Source organism: Mirounga leonina, unplaced genomic scaffold (genome assembly GCF_011800145.1).
Source record: "Mirounga leonina isolate KUSES-001 unplaced genomic scaffold, KU_Mleo_1.0 Mir_151, whole genome shotgun sequence".
Lineage (NCBI taxonomy): Eukaryota > Metazoa > Chordata > Mammalia > Carnivora > Phocidae > Mirounga > Mirounga leonina.
Genome location: NW_023270377.1, coordinates 32,561,399 through 32,585,674, shown reverse-complemented (window position 1 = coordinate 32,585,674; position 24,276 = coordinate 32,561,399). Strand labels below are relative to the sequence as shown.

At 44.2% G+C, this 24,276-nt stretch overlaps 1 protein-coding gene across 2 annotated transcripts in view; it reads left to right on the top strand.

Moving 5' to 3' along the window:
* KIAA2012 (KIAA2012 ortholog) overlaps window positions 1–24,276 on the top strand; it is a 102,687-nt gene that overhangs the window by 34,446 nt on the left and 43,965 nt on the right. Inside the window, exons 11-13 of one of the 2 annotated variants that reach the window (XM_035007364.1) lie at window positions 1,414–1,521; window positions 12,072–12,140; window positions 20,419–20,495. In XM_035007364.1, coding sequence (XP_034863255.1) covers window positions 1,414–1,521; window positions 12,072–12,140; window positions 20,419–20,495 — 254 coding nt within the window. Of the gene's footprint in view, window positions 1–1,410; window positions 1,522–12,071; window positions 12,141–20,418; window positions 20,496–24,276 lie in introns of both variants that reach the window. The other variant, XM_035007363.1, reaches the window with a different exon arrangement.

The following is a 24,276-nucleotide window of genomic DNA, read 5'->3' as shown; positions in this document are numbered from 1 at the left end:
ACCTTTCTCTTACAACCCCCTCCCTTTTACACTTGCATGGCAGGGGTCCTCTGTTAAATTTGATACAAATGAACCAAACTTTAGCCATGGTCATGTCAGTAACAAGGGGGTTCCTAGGAGGTTGCATAGCCCAGGACCAACCACAGCAAACACATACACGCGCCCATACTCGGACATTTTTATAAAGGGAGAATCTGATTAGAATGAATGCCAGGGCCATGACTACGATAAGAGTGTAGCCTAAAGGGCGCCTGGGTGGCTCAGTTGGTTAAGTGACTGCCTTCGGCTCAGGTCATGATCCTGGAGTCCCGGGATCGAGTCCCGCATCGGGCTTCCTGCTCAGCAGGGAGTCTGCTTCTCCCTCTGACCCTCCCCCCTCTCATGCTCTCTCTATCTCATTCTCTCTCTCTCAAATAAATAAATAAAATCTTTAAAAAAAAAAAAAGAGTGCAGCCTAAAGCCTCAAGTGTGTTGGGTAAGTGTATGTAAATGAATGTGTGTATGAGGGTATGTGTAAGCTTTCACAGCTATGGGAGTTCTTGTATATATATATATATACACAAGATGTGTGTGTGTGTGTGTGATTGTGCATACATGCATACCTGAGAACACTGTGCATTTGCTGGTGTGTGTGTATTCTTGTTCATGCATGGCACATGTGTACATGCATGCACACCTGCATACGCGGTTGTGCACGCATGCGTGTGTGTGTGCTTGCCCTGCATATATATGTGTGTGCACACCTCTCTATAAATGTGTGTGAGTTTCTCTGCGTGTGTGTGTATGTCATGCCTCCGTGTATGTGTTTCCATGTCTGTGTCCTTACAAGCATCCACTGTGGATGGTGGCCAGCTCTACTCCTGAGCCCTTTGCTTCAGTGACTTGGAAGGTAAAGTTATAGAAACACCTTCAATACTTCTAAGCAACAGAGGGAAATACAGCTTCCTTCTCCTCACTGGCCTCGGGACCCTGGAGTCACAAAGCAGTCCCAGCATTGGTCCATAGGGTGTGGTTGTCCTGCAGAATGCTGCATAGAGACACATGGTGGAAAGAGGAAGCAGAGGCTGGAGTCACCAAGGCTTGTGCCCAGGGGCTGGGCTACACGCCCCCAGCACAAGGGGCTCCTCACCAGCCTCGCCGTGCCTAGGTAGGGCTGCTTGAGTCCAGAGGGGCCTCTTCACCAGACTCTCACAAAGACATGACATAGGCTAGTGGGGCCCCACGCTGTTCATCTCACACTGATGTCGAGGGCAGGGCCTACATGATGGCCTTGCTCTGCTGGACCCCAGGAGTAGGGCTGGGCCTGCACTCTGGCAAGCACCTGAGCACACTGGCATCTACCTGCTGGGGATTCGGGGAGCCTCCCCTGCACTGGTATTAACACTAGTCATGCTTGTGCTTATTTTCAAGAAGATTCCAGAGACCCCACACTGGGACACTTCTTGCCAGGTCCAGATGGAGAAAACATCTGCCTGTTCCTCCCCAGGCCTACTGAAACCAAGGAGCCTCTTTCAGGTACAGGTAAGATGATACCTCCCAGGCCTGCCTCACTTTTATATGGGAATATTTTACCTGTAGCTTCCAAAACTTCCCAGCAGCAGAGACATCATTAAAAACAGATGCAAGTCAGCCAGTTTCTCCCTCTCACTGACACAGAGGTGCTTCTGTAGCTCAGACACAATAACCCAATGTTTGCATGACAAGTTTGCTCTTGCTGGAGCATCTGGACAGGGAAGTTCCTGTGGAATGGCTTGGAGGAGGTCTAATGTGCTCTGTTGAGGCCTTGATGAGAATGATAAGCCCTTTTGGTAATTGCCCAAACTAAACACTGCCTTTTCTCTTGTTTCCAACCACCCTCCAGAGATGGAGATGGCTAATTGGTAATCCAATCAGGTATCCTTGTTATATGCATCAGTTCATTGCTGCGAATCATCTGGCTTCTGACAGATATCAAGACAGTTTCCAAAAACCCTTCTGGCATGATACATTTTTGGAGAAGAGATGCTGGCTCTGGGCAATAGCCATTTTGCAAAGGGGGAAAAAAAAAAGTGAAGTCAGAGGGTGATGAGTGTCAACCACCCAGGAACCATCATTCTGTATATGCACGAGACGTATGCCCAGCAGGCCTCTTGATGAGGGAGATTAAAATCTGCACTCATTTGGTAGGTTATGTCACCACTGGCTTAATAAAAAGAGCATGGATTCAAAGCCAGGAAATTTGAGTAGCCCTGGCTTGTCCTCTGCATCCATCTATGTGTCAGATGACTCTGGGTCAGTCCCTCCCAATGTCCAAGATTCCTCATCCCATCCAAAATGAGAGGATCAACTCCTCCACCGCCAGCAGCTGGGAAGGCTCTTGACCATTGCTACAGTTTACGTGTTATGTCTATTCCTATGGAAGTAGCTGCCTAGTACGTGGGTTTCCAGAAACTAGAATGCATTAGGGGTTCCAAATTCAGTGTCACCACCACTTGGGTTATCTCACGATATAAATATAACAATAACTTGGTTCTGACTTGGTGGAAGTGGGATTTGGACAGGTGGAGGCCACTGTCAGTGTGACACCGCTGGGCTAACAACTGGAGAAAATATGATTCTGTTCACCTGCTGCGCATTTGTCTACTCTGTTCCAGGAGGAATAACCCCCCTTCTGGCAAAGCAATAGTCAGACACAGAAATAGGAAATATTCAGGCTCTAAGTTGGTTGTCACATTGTCAATAGGATGTTTCAGTGACTTTGGTGTTCCCAGCACCTAACACAGTCCCTGAAACATTTATAGCAGGATCACAATCGATTTTCAATGAAAAAATCTTTCAACGGGGGCGCCTGGGTGGCTCAGTCGGTTAAGTGTCTACCTTCGGCTCAGGTCATGATCCCGGGGTCCTGGGATCGAGCCCCACATCGGGCTCCCTGCTCAGCGGAAAGCCTGCTTCTCCCTCTCCCACTCCCCCTGCTTGTGTTCCCTCTCTCTCTGTGTCTCTCTCTGTCAAATAAATAAACAAAATCTTAAAAAAAAAAAAAAGAAAGAAAAAATCTTTCAACGATTTCCACACTAAAGGAAGAAAGAGAAAAATGAAACTTCTGATGAATAAATGGAGACTTGCCTGCCATCTTGTGCTAGTCCCATGAACAGTGTATTTAATGCTATTTGCCTCTCAAACCTAAAGGCATTCACTGAAAGCTTATTGAAGGTGTGAATCATCCATCAGTCAACCAGTGAGTCAGTCAGTCAGTCAGTCAGTCAGTCAGTCACTGGCCTCTCCCCAGTCTTTCCTCCACATACAATTAGTGGATCTTCGGTCTTGATGGTGATTGGCATTTGCCCTGGAAGTCGAGGCAGAACCTGAAACCCATATTCCCTACAGGGGCCTATAGGCCATATCTAGCCTTCAAAGACTGTCTATGAGTGGGAAAGCTTTGTTGCTGTTTTGTTTCATATTGAGAAGCAGTATACTGAAAAAAATGTTCAACTCTTCCAAAGGATTTGCTCCAATTACACCAAACTCTTTGTAGCTCAGTTTGTTCAGATCCATCCCGATCATCCTCCCCACCCTACTTTCAGTCTTGTCTCCCATCACATTGGGGTCCACTCTTTTCTCTTCTTTCCAATGGCTCAAGCATTCAGGCTTCCTTCTCTTACCTTCCAGCCTTTTCCCAATTGCCCACAGATATTGAGGATGGTTTTAAGCTCCAGGCAAGGACTCATCTTTTCTGGGACAGTTTCCTTAGTAAATCCACCTCCTCTCATACAACTGCCTCAGCCCATTCCTCTCTCTCTATCCCACTTTTGTGATCATTGTTTTTATCTGCATCTGTTTTCTGTTTAGTTCCCAAATATTACATGAGTCCTGGAGAGCCTCTTATCTGTATCATATGTCCAAGAAATGTTTGTCAATTGACTGAATACCGCAGGTGCCAGAAAGGAAAGTTCTTTGGGGATCACAGATGGGTATTTTTTTAATTTAAAAAGTCTTGAGTAAAGGAGACAATATGATCTGTCTGATCTTTCTGAGACTTTCAGACTCTGTCAACATTTATTTGGAAATAAATTCTCAGGCAATTAGATCATGATATCTTACTTTCAGAGAGCCTAGAGAAATGAATATAAACCTTCAGAAGAAAAAAAAAAGATGCAAAGGCTAGAGCTGGAATTTGACCCTCTTGGTCATGTTGGGATATTGCAACACTTAGAAAATTCAAAGGCTTAAGAAAGGAAAACTTCACTTGGAAGGATACAAGTCAAAGCAGTGGATATGCGCTCTGCATTGCTTATCCTTGAGTCATACCCTTCACCTATCTTCCCAGTCACAGTGGCCACAAGAGAAGTTTTCTTTCAGAAGTTTTTTTATTCAGAAGTGTCTTATTGTGGGGCACCTGGGCGGCTCAGTCAGTTGAGCGTCGGACTCTTGATTTTGACTCGGGTCATGATCTCAGGGTCTTGGGATCAAGCCCCATGGGGCTCTGCGCCCAGCGGGGAGTCTCCTTCAGGATTCTCTCTCTCTCCCTCTGCCCCTCCCCCAGCATGCGCATGTTCTCTCTCACTCTTGCTCTCTCGAATAAATAAATAAATCTAAAAAAGTGTTTTATTGCAAGAAGTTCACAGATATCTGTTCCGGTGATTCAGGTTGGGACTTCAGGTCTCACATAAATTTAAATTCTTGATCTCTTTCACAGTTTCCAGTTAGCACTTGTTCTTGTCCTAAATGGATGTTTACTGCAAATATGTTCCTTATGCTTTGGCCATTTAATTAGCATCCTTCTTCTCAGCACTTTTTCTTGGTATGGTGGTTTTGTCCACAAATTCTTTGACCCTTGTTCCTCCAAAAGGGAGAATCTAATACTCCTTCCCTTGAGTGTAGACTGGACATAGTGGCTCACTTCTAATAAATGTAGAGTATGACAGAAGTGATTGGGTGTGGCTTCCGAGCCTGGGTCGGGAAAGACACTGCAGCTTCCTCCTTGCGCTCTCTCTCTTGGATTACTCACTCGGGGGAAAGCCAGCCAGCATGTCTGTCATGAGGCCACTCAAGCAGCCTTGTGGAGGGGTCTATATGGTGAGGCGTAACGCCTCCTGCCAGCAGCTAGAATGAACTTTCCAGGTTTATGCGTGAGCCAACTCGAGAGGAGATGCTGCAGCCCCAGTGAAACCCTCAGATGACTGTGTCCCACCTGTCATTGTGACTGAAGCCTCACGAGAAGCTCTGCAGCAGAATCCCACACCAAAGCCGCTTCCAGATTCCCACAGAAACTGAGTGAGATATAATAAAGGTTTATTGTTCTAGGGTCACTAGATTTGGGGGTAATTAGTTTCGGTAATAGATCATATACTTCATGTCACTTCCTGGTGCTCTGCAATTTGGTAAACAGAAAGATGAAGGGTCTAAGGATATCCCAGCTGGTCTCAAAACACTGCTTATTTGGAGGCAAACATATACTAAATGGTTGACTTTCTCTTTGTTTTCCCCATTTGGCATCTGTGATAATGCTGGTTTGGGCAACCCATGGGTAAAAGAATATGATTTTCCTTGAGTAGTCTTTCTCTTAGCAACTGTTGCCTTAAAGAAGATGCCTGGAGATTTAAAGGAGGAAAAGGCCTTTAGACAGAGTAGTGTGAGGGGTAAAAAGAAAGAACTCCAGACTAAATGTCCAAAGTCTTGAGGTTATTCTCAGCTCTGCCACCTGTGACTTCTGTGATTATGGGCAAGTGATTTCACTGCTGTGGACTTCAGCTTCCTCATATGCGGAAAGAGGAGTTGGAATGAGATCCAATCCTCCCAGCGTATGTCCCGTAGAACTCCAGTTCCTCACAAGGTTAACAGGCATTGTAAAAAGAACCTGAAAGTTTCTGAGGTCAAATAGGTGTGGAAGCCAGTGGGCTAAAGCTAAGCAGATTCCTTACTGCAGGATTTCACAAGGACTCTAATATGCTAATGTGAATTCCTGCTCTTTCAGATGAGGTGATGCATCATTGCCCAAACTTATTTGACCACTTAGTTCTTTATTGTTTTCTGCAAAGCATCATGTGGATCTAAATCGTTTCTGGAACACACCTGGGAAAATGCTAAACTGATGTTTCTATGGTTCCTTCCAGCTATAATGTTGTATGTTACTAAATATGCCCTTTTCCCAAGGAGACTCCCTTGGTGGGGCAGCTCTGCTGTCTGAATCCTGAAGCAGGATCTCAGCCATTCAATAACTCATGACTGTTCTTATTTTCATTTTCCAAACATCAGTTTTGAATCATAGGGTCCACAATCCATCCATCTCTGAGTGAGAAGTAGAGGAAGGTAAGAAGAAGCCAGTGTGTCAATAGGTCTTTTTGCCCCAATCCGTGTTTGTTAATAACCCATAAGAAATCATGTTGGCAGTTTTAGGGATCTCAGGTCAATTGAAATAAAGGAAAACATGACTGGATATGGTCACTTGGCACCCAGCATTTCCTTCCAGTGGGTCTTCTTGAATTGCAGAGTCTAGAAGGCTAAAAACACTTCCCAGATAACCTTTGCCATCGGGAGGTTGCATACAAATTTGGGTTCTGCCAAAGAGCTGCACTTGCAAGAGACAATGGTGAGCAGAAGCGAGGCAGAAGCTCTGGGCTGCTTACACTGGCAAGCAAGCTCATGAAGACTGAGTGTGTCAAGAGGTGGATGCGACAGCAACTTTATAAGCACCAAAGTTCTGTAGAGTAACTCCGTTCCTTTTTAAAGCATCTGGTGGTTTCCATTCTCCACTAAGCCCTGACCGACATGCTCTCCTTACAGAAATTATGGGAGATTCCCATGAAGCTCGGCATGGGGCTAATTTGGGTCTGTCACATATACCACAGGGCAGGCTGTGATAGCCGGGCTTGTTCCCGGACTTCATAGAGAAGTAGGGTTCTTTCCCTCACCACAGTGAGGCCAGCGAAGCCCCAGCAGCCCATACTGGAAGGCATTCTGATAGCCACCAGCAGAGAGCCACTAAAAAACATTAGGGAGCCTCCTTTCCTTTGACAGAAACCTCTCATGGTTCCTATAAGCACAAAGACTCCCCTACCTCACATTTGGCTGAAAATGTGTCATCACCACTTTATGCCTCCTAAAGAAGAAAAATGTCAAAAATAATAGTTCTCTCTGAATCTGCTGGGAATTCTTTTATTTTTGAGAAAAAAAATCAGTATGGAGTGTTGAAGAATATTTAGTTCCTCTTTATTTTTTGCATATGATGGTACTTACATTTTTTACAAAGCCTGTGAAACTATGAGTTCTACCTCCCTTACGTTTGATCCAATTCAGAGAGCCTTAGAGTCGAGCGGGAATGTAGGCATGGCCATCATCGTCGTTTAAGCAGAGGAAGTGCTTACCAAATAGACTTGCTGAGGACCCTAGTAGATAAAATGGATAAGCAGAGCTGTCTGGTTGAAGTGGGCTTGGTCTGTCTCCCCGCAACTTCTCCACAGTCCAGCTAATTCTTCCCCTCCTAAGATGACTCCCAGGCAGGAGGTCTATACAGAGCCACTGGAACTATGAGTCCACAGTTTGAAAAGTCTCTCATTTTGTAGTTAAGGACACTGAGGCCCAGAGAAGTACGGTGATTTGCTCAAAGTCACACAGCTTCTATGTGGCAAATCTAAGGCTCAAATCCAGATTTTTCTGCCCCCACTTAGGTCAAAGCTTTTCCCACTAACTCATACTTGCCTCTAGTTACTTGTCTAGGTTTCCAGGCTTCAAGACCTAGCTGAATTCCCACCTTCATTGTGATGCCTCAGCCCACACTGATGGCTACTTTCTTAGGTTCCACTAATTCTTACTGCCTGGGCCTCTCACCAGGCACCCCATCACTTCCTTTATCTTCTTTACTTTTTTTTCTTCTTTCCTCTCCAAGATTTGAAATTCCTATGCGTAGATCCCCTTTATCTACTTCTGAATATCCCAGAAAACAGCATGTGCATCCCTGGAACATGGCCCATAAATAAGGATTGAAACTGTGAGTAGCAGAGAATCTAATTGCTCCCCAATATCTATTCTTTCATTATTCCTTATACTAGTAGCACCTAAGTTTAGCTGACCATATGGCTGCTGGCTAGAAATTATGTTTCCCAGCCTCCCTTGCCACCAAGCACGGCCATGTGACTAAGTTGTGGCTAATGAAACATGAATAGACGTGACGTGTGCAACTTTCCGGTCATTTTCTGCTCACCCTCCCTTTTACCAAAGGAGGTCCTCTTTCCCCTTGGACTTGGCTGAGGTGATAAAATAGCTTCAACTGAGTGGAAGAGGACAATATTCTATGGGATAATGGAGCCGTAAGATATAGGAAACGTCAGTGCTCGGATAACTTCATGGAGCAAAACCACCATAGTCCTCCCACCTACCTCTCAACTCTTATCCGAAAGAGAAATAAATGTTTATCTTTTAGATACTCTTTGTACAGCAACTTGTCATGTTTCTTAACTGAAATAATGCAACTATAATAATACCTGCCATCCTAGTTTACACTTTGTAATAATCAAACCAGATTCAGGGTGCCTGGGTGGCTCAGCCGGTTAAGTGTCTGCCTTCGGCTCAGATCATGATCCCAGAGTCCTGGGATCGAGTCCCACATCAGGCTCCTTGCTCAGCGGGGAGCCTGCTTCTCCCTCTGCCTGCCGCTCCCCCTGCTTGTGCTCTCTCTGACAAATAAATAAATAAAATCTTTAAAAAGAAAAAACAATCAAACCAGATTATACTTAGGGTGCTTGGGTGGCTCAGTCGGTTGAGCTTCTGACACTTGGTTTCGGCTCAGGTCATGATCTCAGGGTCACAAGATGGAGCCCCATGTGGCTCTGCGCTCAGTGGGGAGTCTGCTTGAAGATTCTCTCCCTCTACCCTTCCCCCCTGCACGCATGCCTGTTCTCTCTCTCTCAAATAAATAAATACATAAATAAAAACAGATTATACTTGCAGTACATCTTGTTAAGTATTAAATGAAATTCTGATATAAAATATTATTGCACCTAAAAGAGAGAAGACCCATTACATATGTGCTTGACTCCTTTAGTAAAATGTGCCGAACGTCTACAATATGCAAGGGACAGAGAAGGATGTTGATATTGAGAGTAATCACTCTCAGGCACAGTGCCACCTGTGTCATCTCATTCCATGAGCCCAGTAATCCCATGAAGTGAGTATTTTCATTCACATATCATAGGTGAGGACACTGAAACTCAGGAGCTTAACTCCCTTGTGCATGTTGATTTTACCCAGCAAGCAGCTAGCTTATTCATTTCCAGGCCCACCTATCCCAGAGTCTGTGCTCTTCTCATCCCACTTCCAAGGCTCAGCACCTGTGGCTACTGCCCCGCAGGGCCTCACAGACCCGGTGAGGACAAACTCACAAGCAATTCACTCCACCACAAGGCGGAATGGAAGGAGGGCTGCATTAGAGGCCTCAGTGACACGATTCAGGGGTGTTCAAGGAAGGAGCCATTAATTCTAACCTAGGGGGCTGGGAAGGATTTTTGCAGAGAAATCCCGTTTGCACTGACCTTTGAGAAACTAATGGAAGCGGATAAACAGAGAAGAGAGAAAGACACGACCGACGGAGGGACCAGCATGAACCAAAACAAAGAGAAACAGGAAAATAGAATACGTGTGGGAAATGATGAGCAGTCCCTGTGAATGGACTGTGAAGGGCTTCCCGGGAGGAGATGCGGCTGAAAGTCAGGCCAGGGCCAGACCAGAGAAGGCCTTGTGTTCCAGGATAAAGCGGAGATGCTGCTTTTTAGGCAACAAGGAATCACAGATGTTTGAGGAGGGATGTCATATAACCCAGCGTGTGTGACAGCATGAAGGAACAGGCAAGAGAAAAGGCTGAGCATTCAGGCTATGCAGAGCCGCCCAGTCAACAGCTGATGGGGCCTGAACAGAAGGCCGCGCACGGACGTAGGAGACGCTGCCCGGCTGTGGAGATGTGACTGTGAATCCCGGCAGCCAGTGACAAGCCTGATAATAGAAGCTCTTTTCAAAACTGGCTACCATCCTCATCTCCAATTTTTGACTCAAATTACTTTTTCCTGTTTTCACCTTCAGTGAAGAGGGTTTGTTTGGAGGTTGTGTGTGTCTGTCTGTCTGTGTGTGTGTGTGTGTGTGTGTGTGTGTGTGTGTGACGTCTTATACTTAGGATGAAGCAACAGTTAAGGCCCCGGATCCCATCACCCCCACAGCGGCAGACTCAGGGCCACGGCTTCTCCTGAGAGGCATTCAGTTCCAGCCACCTCCCTCCTTTGAAGTCAAACTCCCACCAACACACATAAAAAATAAATTCCAGTGTCACGCACCTCTCAGCGTGTCAGCATGCAGTGTGCTTGTTTTGCGGCGTCTGCATTCTTGGGGAAGTGGTTGAGCTTCCTAGCAGACAACTGTGGTAAATAGTAAGAGTCCTAAGGAAAACCCTGAGAGCACATTTCTTGGGAGCTGTAAGGCAAAGGGTGAGGCAGTAAGCAGGGATGGAAAGTGTGTGTATAATCCTCCTGTACCCTCATACCCTGACACACATTGAGGTTTCTCTTTCATGATTGTTTTAGCCTCTTTTTCCTTTCCAACCACCGACCACTCAATTCTTTGAGGGAAAATTAACATTCATTATGCAATTTATCTCTCTCCTTTTAATCCAGAGTGTCTGTCTCCAAGGTCCCTACTCAATAATTAATGTTTGTTCTCATTTCCCATTCTCCAGAGCATCTATTCTTGAACTGTAGGGTCAACAATTAACACTAATTATGGCTTTTCCTCTCTCCAGTGTTGGTTCTTAGAATCCCCAGTTGCCCTGCTCAGCCTAAGTTGTATGCGTGCGTGCGGCTTATATGTGTGCACTCCGAGGTGGAAAAACACCAAGGAACAGGCTTTTCCGAGCCCACCGCAGTTTAGCAAATCAATAAAAACAAACACCTTTTTTTGGCAACCTCTCTAGTATGTTTATTATCAGTAATGAGACGAGGAAGCATAAATGCACACATACATGTATTTGGAAATGAGTTTGGAGGAGGGGGCAGTTAGAGGATCTCAAAATCTTTTCCAGGTTGAATTTTCTATGATTCCCTCTGACTTTTTCCTCCCTATTGCTATCTCCTCAATATCTCTCACACACACCCTACCCCACCCCAACACACACACCCCAAATTTCCCATTAAAAACTGTTCTTCCGGGGCGCCTGGGTGGCTCAGTCGTTAAGCGCCTGCCTTCGGCTCGGGTCATGGTCCCAGGGTCCTGGGATCGAGCCCTGCATCGGGCTCCCTGCTCCGCGGGAAGCCTGCTTCTCCCTCTCCCACTCCCCCTGCTTGTGTTCCCTCTCTCGCTGTGTCTCTCTCTGTCAAATAAATAAATATTTTTTAAAAAAAACAAACAAACTGTTCTTCCATCTCAGATCCACTCAGTTGACCTCTTTGCTATCTATTATCAACCCCCTTAATTGTCTTTCTCTGGCCCATCATGCAAATTCTCCTCATTCACCAAAATAGCATTGTTTTAACTAGTTTTCATTTTGACTGACAAGGACAGCCAGAAGAATAATTCTCTCCCAACGTAACTTTAAGAGATTGAAAAAAAAAAACAAAAACCGGGGCTGTCCATAAGCCTGTTTGTCTCCTTGGCCCGAATCAGATGGGCTAGAATCCCTCCTGTCTCCCCTGGTCCAACCCTTGTATTTGTGCTACAGCTGCAAACTGGGGCTCCTCACACTCGTCTGTTATCCCCCCACTGCTGCACGCACTGGGGCCCCACAGCACATCTGCTGTTCAAATCTGGGCATCTCCTCACGGCGTGTGTCAGGCATTAACTGTTTCATATTCTTGTTCTGTCAAAAGTTCTCCTCTCAGGATTTCAGCATCACAGTCCCTACAGGATTTCACCCTTAAACATCTTAAATAAAAGTATTATTTTCCTCGGTGCTTTTAAAATCCCAGATCAATCTTCTCTCTGTGAAACCATTCAATTTATTATGAGGCTTCAGCATCAAAGCCTCCACTTGGTTTTTCCCTTGTCTTGAGGTAAGAAAAATCGCTTTTTTTCAAGACTTTTTCACACTCACAGGTAAAACCCCTATTGTTTTTCAGCCTATGAATCTGTCAGTTCAAATACCAACCACGAAAAGGAGAGGTCTAGTATTCAACGTCCCCTAAAAAGTAAGCTTTTCCTCTAAAAAAAGTCACCTCTACTTCTCCTCTATATCATCTGATTTGCATGCACATTATTTCATACAGGGACCTCCAGAAACACTCAATTTCTCCCCAAATATAGCAACAAGGAGGAAAGAGGATTCACTTCTTGGACAGCCTGGGAAATGTGGTGTCCTCGCGAGGTACTCATGGGCAGCCCAGCGTGCTGTGGCCTGAGTGTAAATATTAGGGGAGAAGAGAAGCTGGACCAAGGGCTTGTGTTTCGCTAGCCCAGGAAGGAAAATCTGTGGGATGTACTGTGGCTTCTGCAGGTCATACACTGCACAGCTCACAGTATAATGAGGTGGGCACGCCCCTAGAGTGGTACACGGCTCTGCCTACACAACCACGAATGAGGAAACTATCTGGAAAATCCTCGCAGACGTGTATCCTAAATGGAGGACTGAGGCCAGTTCTACGTCTTCCACGCTTCCTTTCATACTTCAATCCCCCATGTGAAAAGAAGCAAGAACTAGGAGCGTAGGGTGGCTTCGCAGCTCATCCCCTACCTACCGCCACTGCTGCTTCTGCTTCAGACCCGGGGAAAAGGATGATTATGTAGAGACCTTCTCTCTCTCCTAAAAAATAGTCTTTGATTAACAGAGAAATGTGTGTGGTCTTCCTCACGGCTTGTTATGGGGCAGGCAGCAATGAATCCTGAATGAGGGACCCGCTATCATGACAGGAAGCAATGCCCCAGATGGAGCGCTGGGGCCAGAGCTAGGGGGAGGGAATTGTTTTTGCCAGAGACTACAAAACCAGAAGGAGAAAAGGCACAATCATACGCTTGCCAATCTCAAAATCTGTAAGCAGAGAAGTACTTGAGAGCCTGGCATTCTGCATCACCCCTCCTGCCATTCTCCCTGGATGGACATCCTGACCGTGGTGTGAAGTTTCAGCGTCAGTTCTGTTCATTCTCACTTGCTGGTTGGAACTGGGCCAGAGCAGCTCTTAATAGGAGCCCTCTAGTGAAGGATGATGATGATGATCACGGAGATCATGGAGATCATAGCTACCATTATTATCGATCTTTGATATGCCAAATGTTGTGCTGAGTGCTTTACATTCATTGTTTGAAGTCATCCTCATAGCAATGATATGAGGTAAATTCTATCATTATCCTCATTTTTCATCTAGGACAGTGTGGCTCAGAGAGGTTAAGTGACTCGCCCAAGGTCACACAGCTAAATGGAGAAGCTGTGATTTGAACCCCAGAGCCCTGCATTTTTACCACAATGCGTGATTAGCGGTTAGGTCAATCTTAACAGGCATGTTGCCATCTGACAAAACAGAGACTTTAGGACGTTCCTGACTTTATGACCCACACAAATAAATGACTTCTGTTGCACATCTTTTTCTCCCTCCAATTCCCCTTACTTGGCATCAGACACCCTTTTGTGGGTAACACTGAAAATGATTTGTAACTTTTAGAGACATGGGGAGAGGGGCACCTGGGTGGCTCAGTTTTTAAGCATCTGCCTTCACTCAGGTCATGATCACAGGGTCCTGGGATCAAGCCCCACTTCGGGCTCCCTGCCCGGCAGGAAGCCTGCTTCTCCCTCTCCCACTCCCCCTGCTTGTGTTCCCTCTCTCGCTGTGTCTCTCTATCAAATAAATAAATAAAATCTTTTAAAAAGAGAGAGAAAGAGACATGGGGAGAAGGGAAGGAGCTGGAAAAAAGTAGGAACAGTTTGGGAGAAGCCAAACTCTTGAGACAGATTTTCTAGGAAGATAGGCCATTTATAGAGTAGCTCTCCAGACCAAAAACATTCTTCCTAATATGGCCAAAAATGTTGTAATTTCACTTCATTCTACTATTAAAACCTTATTAATAGATTCACTTTGAATTCAGAAGTATTCTCTTAAAAGGTTGATACTTCTGAGAAGCTAATAGTCATTCACACTTTAGTAAAAAAAAAATTATATGACCAGATGGCTGTCAGATGGCAACCTAGCTGAGAACAGCTGCTCTGAGGGACTAAAAATTCTGACAGGGGTAGAAGGAGAGGTGGGTAATTTGAGGGTAAAGAATGTTTTAAGAATTGAAATATGCTTGACTGGTGGTGGATTGCCCTGGAGGGCTTGGATAAACAGAAGGACATTAGCTATTTGGAGAAGAAGGAACAAGAAGAAAAACACTGGAATACTTGGGTGGCTCAGTTGGTTAAACGTCTGCCTTCAGTCAGGTCAGGATCCCAGGGTCCTGGGATCAAGTCCCGTATCGGGCTCCTTGCTCAGTGGGGAGCCTGCTTCTCCCTCTGCCTGCCACTCCCCTGATTGTGCTCTCTCTCTCTCTCTGACAAATAAATAAATAAAATCTTTAAAAAAAAAAAAAAAGAAGAAGAAGAAGAAGAAAAGTACAGAAAGGGAAATGGCAGAGTACCAAAGACAAACTTGGACCAGTTCAGAATTGCCCCCATGGCAAGCTCTATATTCAGAAAAAGGAAGGAAAACTTTTATTTCTTCTTTTCTCAACTCCTAGTAACTAAAGACCTTAGGCTAATGCAAATCTCTTTCTTATGTCCAAGCTTTTGAATATACCATTGCCTCTGCCCAGGATACAATTCCTCATGTCCTCCTATCCCCTGTCATTTTTTAAAACTGTGGTAAAATATATATAACATAAAATTTGTCATCTTAACCATTTTTAAGTGTACCATTCAGTACTGTTAAGTAGATTCACATTGTTGGGCAACCAATCTCCAGAACTCTTTTCTTGCAAAACTGAAATGCTGTACCTATTAAATAGCAACTCCCATTCCAATGGGACTGCCCATATAAGCATACGGCACCTCTTTCAGGTCTTAATGTAGGAAATGTATTTGTTCCTTTGATTTGTTCAATGACCTTAACAAAAAATTCTTACATCTCTTTGTGCTTAACATTCCCATTTGTTTTTAAGAAAATGGATATAACACTACTCTGAAAATGCTTGATACTCCCTGGCATTGAGTTCAAAGAGCAATTTAAAACATCTATGCACTGGAATCACCATAGATCTTTCACAACTTTTTGTTTTCTCTTTGGTCATTTGGTTTTAATGAATATTTTCAGGGAAAAAAATGATAGGATTCTAAAGAATTATATAGATGGTGGACTTTGGGTATTTGTGTACTCGAAAGTCAGTTTCACCTATTTGCAAATGACTTCACAAATCAGGGATACATACAATATGTCATCTTACAGAGGCATGAAGTCAAATCAAAGACATTATGAGGCTGGAAAACAGAAGACCATCACTAAGCTAGTGAGTGCACCTAGCCCTCCTCTGAGCACCCACATCTCACTGTTGTGATCTATATTCATTATAACACGTGCAATTACTCTTGTGAAGTTATTTTTCAAAAAGAAGAACATTGATTCTTTTTATATAAATATTGTCTAATGGACCTAAATAGAAGGCCAACTGCTGGGACTGGTGATGAAAGTAAGAGAAAGTGATGTGGTCTAACATTTTGATGATTCTCTGCCAAAAAAAAAAAAATAGTTTTATAAACCACCCTAACCCTGTATTTATAAACTCATTAAGAGCTTGAAGAACTCCCCCTCTTTTTACTGGGGCTATGATACACACAAGGGGTATTCACAATTCTAAGGATTCTTGAAATTCTCAGACTGTGTTCCTTCCAAGTAGCCAGAATCTGCTGTTCACTTAGTGTATAATATGCACGAGGGATCAGGGCCTTGTTCAAGCAGTGAAGTAGTACTTAGCACAATGCATTTTAAGGCTGGTATAGATGTTAAGATGTGTGTGTGTATGAGTGTGTGAGTGCATTATCAGTTATATTTCTCAACCTTTAATAAAGTTTATTTTTCTTCTGTCAGGATAGTCAAAAAATTATAAGTTTCATTAACTAGTAATCCATAAATACTCTTTTCTGTTTCATCACTCCTCAGACATTTGTGCCAAAAAGAGAAGCATGAGGCTTTTCTTTAGGATTTTTTTTTCCTCCTAGCTTCTCCCTTGCTTCTTTCACACATCTTCCTGTGGCCTATGGATTTTCATTTACTGTTGTCTTAATTCTCCACAATTCCTTATTTGAAAAATAATGAAGACACAAGCATTGGAACATGTCCAATAGAAAGGATTAATGAGTCTGTTTTACAAAGCACATAGGATTGCTCATTCATTTATTCACTCAACAAACACTAATTGACCATCTACTAATGCCATATACTGTGGTAGGCACATGAATATGGCTGAGAGACAAAATCCATGCCTTAGTGTCATCCACAGTAGTGAAGTACGGTGACAGCTATGAATGAGTACAGACTAACTCAGCCCGGAGTTTGGGAAGGCTTTTGGAATGAGAGAACACTTAAGCTGACTTTCTAAGGATATATGTAGGAACTAGCCAAATGGAGAAGAGGAAAGGATGCTCCAGGGAAAGGGACCACATTAAGGTTAGAGAACATGGAGACATAGGAGAAGTGTAAGTGGCTTCTAATGACTGGCCCCCAGGGCACAGGTAGGAAAGGGAGTGGGGAGAAGTGCAATTAGCTAGTGGGGTGGTCAGGAGCCAGATCGTGAAAAGCCATTGTAGCAACTAAGAAATTTATCCCAAAGACTGTGAGATCCTATTGACGCAGGAATTGATATAACCAGATTTTTTGTTTTAGAGAAATGACTCTTCCAACTATGTGAAAAATGGATTGAAGGGGGTAAGCCTAGAGGCTAAGAGACCAGATGTCTATACTTATTTGTGAGTGACCAAGAACAGTATCTTCTGTAGAATTAAGATCACCACATGAATTGAATTGGTTGGCCACTTTGTAGCTCCACCTTCAGCCTTTCTTGTTAATTCCCTTCTTCCTCACAGTCTTCCACCACAGGTATTCTTATTAATCCTATGATATATCTTGACTGGAGGGTTTCTCATGTAGGTGATATTTTGTTGCCACACAACTTGAATTTAGATTCCATCATCTATTTTGCCTTCCATTTTGGGTTTGGTAAACTGCCATGTACCTTTGGACCTCTCCATAAAAAATAATTTATGAACTTTTAAGAGAAGTTGGTGTTCCCAACGCTAAAGCCAAACCCTTGAGACTGAGCTAGACTTGATCTAAGAAGACATAAGTATGTAAAAGAACTGTTATTCCAACTTGGAAGAAAAATATTGCTCTTGTATTTACTAGGCATTCCCATATTTAAATTCAGACCAACTTCTATCTTCTAGAGGAGTCTACTTGGCTCCTTTAATAGAGCTCCCTGGGGTATATCTTTAGCTTGGAGATTTTCTCAGGTTTTGAGTAATTGTTTGACATGCCCATCTCACCCTCCTCTTCATCCAAGATTTAAAGTAAAAATGTGTCACATAAACAAGGTCTTAAATCTTATCCCAAGAATTTGATAATGACAATACCAGAAGGCCATCTTGGGTCTTGGTTTCCTTCATTAAACAAGCAGATCAAGATGTATTGTAACACGTCAAACACTCCATAGGTCATAGGCATCTTGAGTCATATCATATAAAATAAGATATTTTTAGATATCATTCTTAAGAAAAGGTCAGCAGGGCTATGTAAAGGGACCAGAATTATCTTCCTTTTATGGTTTCATTTATACTGAGAAGATTTTTTAAATTAATCTGGAATTTGCCTTTGCATTTTCCATTTTTTACCACAAATACAAAACCACGAAGGTACAAAGGCTGACTTTTAGGACTCCTCCCATTGGCTTCTGCTAGGGTCAGCAAATCCATATGAAACACTGTAAGAAGGCCAAAGTGCTTTCTGATATCTGTTTGGCAGTGGATATATCCCCTCTCCAATGAGGAACCACTGGAAATTATGGGGGAAGTGTCATGAGAGCATACTAGGGGTCAAAGCGTAATCATGTCTCAGAAATGGCATATGCTGGAAAAGGCCCTACACATATTTAAAGAGGCTCCTGCTAGCACCTCCAAAAGCTACTGCCCTGGTAACCACAGAATGTTTGGTCACTTTGGAGCCTGTGGGTCTGATGTTCTTTCCCAAGCCCTGACATACAACCATGAAAGAGCCAGGTGGCCCAGTCTGCCTGATAAAATGATTTTTTGGTTTGATCTCTAGTCTGATACCAGATGAGTCCCACCAGAGCATCCCATACCAAGGACAGTAAGTATTCTGAAACAATGGGAATAAATATGACTATATTTCATTTTTATCAAAACAATGAACATTGTCAACATAGGTTTAAATAGAAGGAAATTTCAAGGCACCCTATTCCATGCTAGAATCAGAGCTCTTTCATGCTTTTGAGTGTTTGGTGAAGGATCCCATGATTTGAAGAAGGCAGAAGAGTTTGGGATGAGACCCCATCTTGTAAGGGTCATCTCTGAAACAGCCTGATTATCTGGTGGGAATGCTATCTCCTTGCTAAAAGCCTGCGGTTAGATTAATGCTAGCATTTGAAAATCTGCTCTGGCCTGATGGTGGGCAGCCAGAGAAGGAATGTGTTTTCTGTTTATCTCTTTAGTGGCAGAAATGTTCATCACAGAAAGACACTGAGCTCCCCGTTTCAAGCAGGCCTGGAAGCTGTGCAGTCTGTAGCCTGTGAATGCACACACCAGCTCAGAATGATGAGAAAGAGCCTGTGTTCACAGCCAGTTGCCTGCACTGGGTGATGGGTCAGTCAGTTTCTTCAGCTTGATAACAAGGGTAGATCCTGCCACATTGTTCGGAGAGGAAGTCTTACCACTGCCATTGCCTTATCTCCCAGGAATGCAGTTTGAGTTGTGTCTCCTCCTTGACAGCGTGGACCTCAGTAAATTACCAGGGTCTTGACCCAAGAGATGGAGAAGTCCTAAGCGATGTTTTTAGTCTCCTATCTAAAACTGTGTTTACATTTCTTGAACTCTGGCTGACTGATTCATTCTCCTGGTGTTGCAAGAACTTTCTTTATGCATTAGAATTTGTAGGTTTCATTTCTAAGAGACCCAAGGTTCCTTCCAAGCCACAGTGAAGTGAACCTCATCTCAACACAATTCTGCTGGGCTAGATTTGTCCAGAGGATGGATCATGGCCAAGCAGCTGTGATGTGGCAAGCTCAAATGGGGCTAACGGAGGGAGTGCGATGTGGAGGGAAAAGTGTTAGATACTAAGGAGATTTGGGTTCAGGTTCTGGTCTCACACAGTTTCAAGGAATAGCCTTAAACCAATCTTGTGAAACCACTCTCTGGGCCTCAGTTTCCCCAGCTGTTTTAAAAAAGAAATGTTTTAAATCTGTCCTAGAGCCATTTTCAAACAAGAAGAACAGGACAGCTGAGAAACAACAGAAAAGGAAAGGTCAGCCCACAGGGAACGAGTAGAAGCTTCAGGTCAAAGACACAAAGATGCCATGGGTTCTTAAAAGCAGCAAGCATAGAAATAACTTTTTGGTGGACCCTCAACCCACACTAGAGACTGGCTAAAACCCTTGTCATAGAGCCATGTGCTTAGCTAAATTTGTTCCTCAAATAAACATTCCTTTATAAACATTAAATTCACTTTCTTGGGGATAAAAAGAAAAACAAAATAAATCCTATCCTTCTGCAGCACGGGGTTTGGGTCTTGGGCACAAAACCATTCCTGAAAACCTCACTAGTTGTACAACCTCAGGTAGGTTTGTTTAGCTTTCAAGCCTCAGCTTCCACCCCTGTGGAGAGCAGTGATCCTGCAACCGTGGAGGAAAATCATGGCGATTAACACGACATCAGTGTGGGGGGGGGGGGCAGCTGCTTTGTGGCAAGCTCCATGAGGTCCCTTAGTCCCCTCTCACCAGCCCTACTTTGGCCTTTGCCTTTGTTTGCCTTATGTTTCCACTCCTCTTGTTGCCCTTCCACATTATAAGGAAAAGGGGAAATCTCTGATCTATCTGGAAGGTTGCAGAAGCATTTTCCTACTTCAGTGAAGTACGATCATACAAAATTTATAGTCAACAGTATCAGCAGATTTTTTTCCATCAATATTTCCTTTTTAATTTCAGCTTTATCTGAATTTTAGTAGCACAAAGAATTTACTTTTGTTCTTTGAAAGAGCAACCAAAACAAGAAAAATAGAAATCTGAGTATAAGTTCGCAACACTAAATATATTTAACATGCTGTGTAAACGGTGCTTCTAGAGGGTGCAGGTGTTGTTTGGTGAGTAAATACAAATGCCATAGGTGTGTGTGTGTTTATAATCTTATACACATGAACTAGGTGTGTATGTATATAGTATATATAAAAATTAATGAGACCTAGATCTGACAACTTTGATCCTTTTCTCTGATTTCCACCATAGCAAACACTGAATCCAGAACCTGTCTTCTCACGAATCTTAATGAAATCTCACCTTTGACCCAAAAGCCAGAGAAGCAGGTACAGTATTGACTCTGAATGAGCATGAGACTGGGAGGTAGGACTTTTGGGTTCTTGGGCCGCCTTTGCTGTGTGACCCTGGGTGAGATTCTTCACCTCTCTGGGCCTCATTTGCCTCATCAGTAAAATCACACAGGTTCCTTGGAATGTCTTAACTCAACTTGGACTATTTTGTGTGGCTCTTATGTGCCCAAATGAGTTGAATCAGCCTTTCCCTGACTTCTGCAAAGTCAAAAAGGCAACAGGGAAACACAGGAAGGTATCATCCATCAAGGCAGTAGGCACTAAGACTTATGCTAAAGGGCCCATTTTTTCCCATCCATTTCTCATTCCTAATGGGGAGGAAAAAAAGTAGCATCAAGAAAAAAATGTAAGGGTACTGTGAAGAAAGGAGAAAAATGCTTCATTTGGGTGGGCCAGAAATATGTATTAGTGTTTCAAGGATGCACATTCACAAATATGTATAGGTTTGTTCCTTCATTTGAAGCTTTGAGACTGGGACTGTCTTCAAATTCACTCTAGAGAGACAACTCAGGGGATTGCTAGAGCTGTGCCCAGGGTCTCAGAGAACCCCAAGCAGAAGCAGCACAACTCCAGGGCACTCTCAGGTCTCTCCCTGCGGTGCGACCGCCTGGGCAGGGAGAAGGGGGCATGATCTCTACTTCTCCCTTATCTCCCACTTCCTGCCACAGCCTGGCTCTCTCCTCTTCCCTCACATTCATTAAAAAACAATAATAATAAAACTAGTTTTGTTTTCATGTGTGTGCCTAGCTGGGTTCTAAGGAAGGATCTGAACTCTCACTGTTAGAGCCCCAGGCCTGGGGCAGGCCTCCGCTGAGGTAAAACACAGCTGAGCTGACCCTTCCTGCTACTGAGGAACCACTGAACCAATGTTTGCATTTTTTTCTTTTCTTTTCTTTTCTTGTCTTTTTTTTTACATGCCTGCTTTGGAGACAGCCTTTGTAAGGACCTAGAAGGTTTTCTTTTTTTAAGGGACTCTGTGACTAAGGAAAATAGAACTATGCTACATTTTGCTAATTCCAAAGGCCTTGTGGATGCCTCACATACCCTAAACACGCTCCAAATTCACACAGCTCTCGCGGCTGCATTTCAGGAGACCTAATATCACCTGCAATAAAACGGTGGCTCAGTCACGTCAAATTAAGCCCTAGACTGAATTATTAACCTTGCAGCCAGGAAGAGGAACCCCAGACCGAGGGTCTTAAACTCTAATCCTGGGTTTCCCCTGTGAAGCCCTGGCCAACCAGCTAACTCTGAGAACTTCGTGGGCCTCCTTTGTGAGAGGGGGGCCGTCGCTCCCCACAGAACCGGTGGATTTGTTAAGTCGCAGGAGTCTTACTCCCTTTGGAAGTGGTCCCCAAAAGGAAAGCCGTTGGAGGAAATGTCTAGGGAGTGCCACCAGCCCCTCAAACCAGAGAGCATGGGGGTGGGGCTGAGGAAGGGGAGGCGGCTCCCATGCCTCCCCCACCCCTCGCTTCTTGAGGCCAATGGCCCTTCCTTGGAGTAATCACTGGCTTCAATTTTCACCACTTCCTCCACCTAGTCCATGTAAATGATTAATTTCATGTTTACTATAAAGCATCTGGAAAGGATTTAGAAACAAATTTCTGCCCAGCAGATTTCAGTTCCGTCCCTTGATGGGCTGCGGGCAAATCCAGTGGATTCCTTGCACGGTTGCCTTCCCACTCTGCAGCAGGCTAGGAGAGCACGCAGAATTGATCTTTATCAGCATCAGCAGTTTCTACTTTTCTTTCCTTTCCATTAATTCCTCACCACCCACCCCCTGCCTCCCCCTCCCTGGGGTCTGACCCTATTAGGAGTTCGGTCGCATAAAACACTTTCACTTTTTTATCATGGCGCTGGCCGCGAGGAAAGGGGGGGGGAAACACACCAAAGGTGGACTATTTGGGCGTCACCATGCTTTCACGAGAAGTCACAGACCTGGACTGGGGAAACAATTTCTGACGGGGGGTGGCGACAGAGCAAGCCCGACGTGACCGGGTTCGTGGCTTTGGCCCCCGGGTGCGGGAGGCTGTCTCCGGACGCCCCCTAGCGGCTGGATTTGAAAGCTCGGCGGCGCGTGGCCTCGCGGCCGGCCGGCCGGCGGCGCAAAAGAGAGAGCGGGAAGGACTCGGGCTCCAGCCTCCCGCACGCGGGCGGCCAACGCGGCGACCGGCGACCGGCGACCGGCTCCCGAGGCGCCCCCTCCACGCCTGGCCGGGCGTCAGGGCCTCGAGGCAAATCCGCAGATAGAAGTGGGAGTAGCCACGACCTCGACAACTTCGACAACTTCCTGGGACTTGGAGGAGGGGAGTAGTCGCCCAAAGAGGGGAAGAAACTACAAGGGCAAAATGTGCAGATGAAAAGAGCGGTGAAAAAGAAGGAGACAAGCAGACCTGTTTCGACTCCAAGCTCCCATTTCCTCTTCCAAATGAACTGCCTCCCCACTGTGAGCAGAATCAAGTATTTATGAAGGCATTTTTTCCATATTAATAGCTGCATCTGGAGCATTGCCAGTTCTGAAGTCCTAGAGGTATGATGCCCTTTTTTTAATGCAGGTCCTTCAAACTCCTCACAGAATTTGGTATTCTCCTTCACATATATTTTCCCTTCTGCCTTGTGGCTCCTCCTCGGGCCTTTCATTTGATTAAGAGAAATTAGTTCCCGCATACCGTGGGGACCGAGTACTGCTCTTACCTCGGCGGCTGACATCAATTGCTAGAGAAGTTTCTCGTCCCCAGGGCCTCTCCGTGTTGAGGCTGCAGGCTGGGTGAGGTGACCAGCACCTAAAAAAGTATTAAAACTGTAAATGGAAATTCCAGCGGGAAACGTTACGTTAACATATCTATGCTGTAGGTGCAGAAAAAAGCAAAACTTAAAAAAAAAAAAAGTTAAAAAAAATTGTGTTAACTATGACAGCATTGCTATTTATGTTCGATAAAGACTACATTCCATTTTAAAAGAAAAACAGTAAGAACCAGTTAGAAAATTAAGCAAAAGACATAAACAATTTATATCAAAAATAATAGCAATAGAAAACAAGGATGGAAAAAGATTTCTCCTGAGTGGCAATTTGAATGCGGATTGAGGCAAACTGGAGGCATCATTTTATATTTGAGATGTATGCCTCCTCTCACTTTTATTTAAATGGTAACACCCAGTACTGCCTATATGTTGGTGAAACAGGTACACTTACTTACACACTTCTGGTGGGTTGTAATTTGGTTTAATCCAGTTGTAAAGCAAAATGGCAAAATAACTTGTGAAGCATGAAAAAATACTCCTACTCATTTGTTCAGTATTTCTGACTCCTGGGAGTTTATCTTAAGGAAATAATTCAGCTGAAAAAAGTTAGTGAAGATGTCCACTGCAGCATTATCTATAATAAGGAAAAATTGGAAACAGCCTAATAGTCCAACATCAGAGAAATGATTACCTTAATGATGCTATATCCCTCTCGGTGAGAGGTTTAATTCATGCATTAAAAAATGATGCTTGTTCATACTAGAAACTGTGATTTAATGCTCATAGTTTCTCAGCCTCCACACCATCAACATTTTGTGCCAGATATATCTTGTCGTGGGGAGTTTTCCTATGTTGTAGGATGTCGAGCAGCATCTCTAGCCTTTACCCAGTAAGTAGATGCCAGGAGCACAGCCCTCCAGTTGTGACAATAAAAAAATGTCTCCAGACCTTGCCAAATGTCCCCTGAGGGGAAAATCACCCCCAATTGAGAACTACTGATTACCTTTTAAAAGTG